General features: G+C 38.2%; 1 protein-coding gene across 1 annotated transcript in view; it reads left to right on the top strand.

Moving 5' to 3' along the window:
* The first annotated feature begins 731 nt into the window (after window positions 1–731).
* Window positions 732–4,904, top strand: part of LOC137622589 (uncharacterized) — a 9,810-nt gene continuing 5,637 nt past the window's right edge. Inside the window, exons 1-2 of the mRNA XM_068353195.1 lie at window positions 732–1,099; window positions 1,200–1,323. Of these exons, the coding sequence (XP_068209296.1) occupies window positions 732–1,099; window positions 1,200–1,323 (492 nt within the window). The remainder of the gene's footprint in view (window positions 1,100–1,199; window positions 1,324–4,904) is intronic.

Genomic DNA, 4,904 nt, shown 5'->3' with positions numbered 1-4,904 from the left:
TCCTAAATTAAATTCCATATATATATATATATATATATATATATATATATATATATATATATATATATATATATATATATATATATATATATATATATATATATACAGTAGTTTGCATAAAAAGGGACTAAAGTACAGCTCTTCATGACTGCACGGGCATTTGGTTGTAAAATCCCTCTGCTAATTTATTAACCATGCCTGATGCTATTAGAAATATGGAAGAGGCTCGGGCGTCCCCTGTAAGCGACGCACGTCAGAATCCCGCTATTATCGTGATAGATGAACGAGGAATACCAAAGGGTTCACAACTACGGCCAAAGAAGCTAGTAACAAAATGGAAGATAAGAGCAGGTACGTCGAATGCTGGTACACTAACGGGAAGATTGAGGGAGATAGTGGATGTGATTGAGAGGAGGAGGATAAATATCCTGTATGTGAAGGAGATAAGATGGAAAGGAAATGAAACGAGAGATAGGATATGGGTATAAGCTCTATTACAGTGGGTCACGAGAGGGAAGAAATGGAAATGCAGTCATAATACGTAATAATTGGAAGGAAAAAGTGGTAGAAGTAAAGATAGTAATTGATAGGCTTTTAAAGATTCAATGATAATAAGCGTTTAGATAATAGATATAAATTTAGCATATGCTCTCAGATGGGTTGCCAAAAACAAGAAAAATATTTAAGAGACAAAAGTTTGAGGCAGAGTGGAAGAGTGGGGAAGAGAGGGGATGAATCTGAGGAAGTACATGTGGGGCCATGGGTTTAGAATTAGAAATGAAGATGAGGAGTATACATCAGAGGTGACTCTGAGTTTTGAGTTGGCATGTTTGAACACCTGGTTTCAGAAGTTGAATAGACCCCTGATCACCTATGAAAGTGGAGCAGTGGAAAGCCAAATAGATGATATCCTGGTTAAAGGAGCTGACAAAAACAATGTGATGAACTGTAAAGCAATTTTTGGGGAAGCATGTGTTAAACAACATAGACTGACAGTGATGGATTTCAAAATGAGGGATAAAAATTCCAAGAAGAGAAAGAATATATCTAGAATTAAGGTTTGGGACCTCAACGGAGAAAAGGGTGAAAAAATTGGGAGGTTTGTAAAAGAGAGAGACAACCGAGAAGGTTGAACTTGGAAATAGGACAAAGTAACAGAGTGGAAAATATATGAGTGGGTATGAATGATATATGTGTAGGGGAAACACAACGAATGAGTGGGAAGAACCAGCGCATATGGTATGCCGAAAGGAGAAAAATGGTGGTGGGACAGAGGTTCAAGAGTCGGTTAAAAGAAAATCAAAGGCCATTAAGGACTGGAAAGTATGATATTCACAGGGTGCAGAGGAATGGTACAAAGAAGCGGAAAAGACTTCTAGGAAGAAAGTAGGTATAGCCTATTGTGAGAGTGGTAGAGCAATTAAAGGAAAAAGATACCTATAGGATTTCAAAATTGAGGAAAAGGCATAGACTGGATTTGAAGCAACTGGGAGTTATTGAGATAAGAGATGGAGAATTTAAATGGTATATATATCTAAAATAGAAGGTGATATCATGGATTGTGGTAAGTACAGGGAAATTAAACTAACAGAGCATGCTTTAAACGTTTTTGAGAGGGAACAAGATGAGAGATTGAAAGAGATTTTAAAGACTGGGAAACAATATTATGAATTCATGAGGGGGAGAGGGACTGTGGATGCCATCTTCGTAGCAAGGCAGCCACAATAAATGAGGTTAGAGGCAAACCAGAAGCTTCTCTGTGCCTTTGTAGATCTAGAGAAGTCTTATGATAGAATACCAAGAGAAGTAATCTTTTGGTAGAGAAGATGTACAAAAGAACAAGGACAAAAGTAATAATAACTGTTCGGAAAACAGAAACCTTTTAAGATAGTGTTGGATTACAACAGGGGTCAGCATTAGGTCGGTTTTTATTTGTCGTGGTCATGACTGTGTTAAGTAAAAAGATACAAAAGGAAGAGTTGCGGGAGCTCAAGAGCAGTGGCTTGAGAGTAAATGTGGATACGTCTAGAGAAGTCGGGTTGTGGTGACCGATGTGATAACGTCCCTGAGTGGTGATCGCCAGACTGGGGTTCGTTTCCAGCTCAAACTCGTTAGTTTCTTTGGTCGCTACGACCTCACCATACTTGTGAGCTAAAGAAATGAGGTCTGGGTGAGCCTATCGGTCTATCTGCTGAGTCATCTCCAGCCATTGCCTGGTCCTAGCTTGGGTGGAGAGGGTCGTTGGGCGTTGATCATATGTATATATGGTCAGTCTCTAGGGCATTGTCCTGCTTGATAGGGCAATGTCACGGTCCCTAGCCTCTGCCATTCATGAGCGGCCTTTAAACTTTTATAGTGAGCAGTAAGGAAGGGACAGGATAGTTAAGCATGAAAGTAAAGGTTCCGTTATAAAAAAGGTGGAAAAATTGAGATACTTGAGATCTACAATAGGTCATGATGGAGGATGTGAGACTAGAATTAAGAATAGGATTAAAGTAGCTTGGGGGAAGTGGAGGGAGGAAGCATGCGTGGTATGTAATGAGAAATTCCCAATCAAGCTAAAAATCGAGATCCATATCACAGTAATAAGACCAGAGTTATTGTATGGACCGGAAATGTGGGCTATAATACGAAAATAGGAAGCAAAGCTTGTAAAATGTTGGGTGCTTTGAAGGAAGTAATAAGAAATAGAGGGTTAAGGATGAATGCAAAGAGTTCAGTACGAGAAAGTGATTGTACCAACTATGATGTCAGGGAATGAAATTAAAAGAGAGACAGAAATTGAATGTGTTCTAGATGAAGTGCCTGATGAGTATAGGTGGTGTGTTTTGACTGGATAGAGAGGAATGAAGCAGTAAGAGTGAGAACGGTTGTGAGGAATAAATTAGCAGGCAGAGTGTATATGAATATGTTGAGGTGGTTTGGCCCTATAGAGAGGATGGAAAATGGTCGTCTGCTGAAGAGGGTGATAAATGGAAGGGTTGATGGGAGAGCTGAATGGGAAAGGCCAAAGTTTGGGTGGATGGAAATGGAAGATGCAAAAGAGAGTGATAGGAGATGAAATGAATGGCGAGAGTATGTGACGTAGTTCCGATAGGCTCAGATGCTACCTTGAGTCATCTTAATTATTGCTGAGGTAGCAACAATACGGAAGTCATTATATGAAGTTTCATTTGTGACAGTCTAGCAGTATTAACCAAACTCAGACAAAGAGGAACCAGGAAAAAATCTCATTTTGTTTCTTTTGGATGGATCGATGGATAGAAAAAAGGCCTACGTGACAGGAGAGATGGAACAGAGTGTGATAGGGATAGAGATGAATGACGACCAATTTCTGACTCCTTTCCGATATGATCCCCTGCTATCAGGTAGCAACAATAAGAGAGTCAGCATATAAAATTTCATTGTGTTGAAGTATGGGGGAGGGTGGGCTGTGGTACCCTCGTTAGGCTGGGAGGAACAGGAAAATAAATCATATGGTATATACACACTACACCACACACAAATATATATATATATATATATATATATATATATATATATATATATATATATATATATATATATATATATATATATATATATATGAATATATATATATATATATATATATATATATATATTTATATACATATATATATATAGATATATAGATACATACATATATATATATATAGATATATACATATATATATATAGATATATATATATATATATATATATATATATATATATATATATATATATATATATATATATATATATAGAAAAAAACAACCATGAAAAGACCCCGAATATATTAAAGGACGCGTTTAAGTCTGCCTGTGAAATATGGCTCTAATATTCCCAGACGGAAAACTGAATTCCCAAAAAGGTATTCCCGTTTTAATGCGATTCCAACGAATCCTCTTTCCATCTAAATTATATCTTCCCATCCCCTACTCTCTCTCTCTCTCTCTCTCTCTGTCTCTCTCTCTCTCTCTCTCTCTCTCTCTCTCCTCTCTCTCTCTCTCTCCTTATTACAGAATGGTTTATCCTCCTCCGTTATCTTGAAGAGTTCACCATTAAAATCGACCGGAGGGAAAATAGGAAACATTTAAATCCTCTCTTTGGACGATTCGCCAACTCACAGGTCGTTATCCTTCGCTAATCTTTTGGGAAATGTCGTCAGAGATTCTCACAAGTGTTTTGCGAAGGTAAACACGAGTGGCCGGGGGGGGGGGGGGGGGAAGATGATGAGGGTATTGCCACTTGGGGATCAATAAATTACCCTAAATGTCCCAGCAATTGCTCTTGACATTTCTTAATCGTTGAAAAGGTTACTCCTCAAAGGGGCTCTCAGAGAGTTCCTCATAAGGACGAGGACACCCTTATTCTTGCTCGTTCATTCATTCCTATCTTTTACAAGTTTTGTTTATATATTTTAACTGGGTTAAAACATATTAACGTATGGTTATTATATGCCAACTTAGTATTTCAGTTTTTCCGGAAAGAATAATTTTCCTTTATGTATTTATGTCTATCTGTTAATTTAGGTGTCTTTATTTAACCTGACAAACACTAATTCTGGTGTTCATGGAAATGACTAAATCTCCAGCAGATGGAGAGATTCGAAGCTTTCCCAATTGGCCCACTAAAGCGATCAGGTGATTAATGATTATGCTAATATCCTCCCTCACTCGAAGGTGCAGACGAGGATATGTAATAAGCACAAACAGGATCTGATTCTCTCTCTCTCTCTCTCTCTCTCTCTCTCTCTCTCTCTCTCTCTCTCTCTCGGCCACGTAAACATGATACACCTATTACCCCAATATCTCTCTCTCTCTCTCTCTCTCTCTCTCTCTCTCTCTCTCTCTCTCTCTCTCTCTTTTGGCTACATGTTCCAGCCCCCCCCTCTCTCTCTC

Source organism: Palaemon carinicauda, chromosome 29 (genome assembly GCF_036898095.1).
Source record: "Palaemon carinicauda isolate YSFRI2023 chromosome 29, ASM3689809v2, whole genome shotgun sequence".
Taxonomy (NCBI): Eukaryota; Metazoa; Arthropoda; class Malacostraca; order Decapoda; family Palaemonidae; genus Palaemon; species Palaemon carinicauda.
This window is presented reverse-complemented; position numbering and strand designations above follow the sequence as displayed.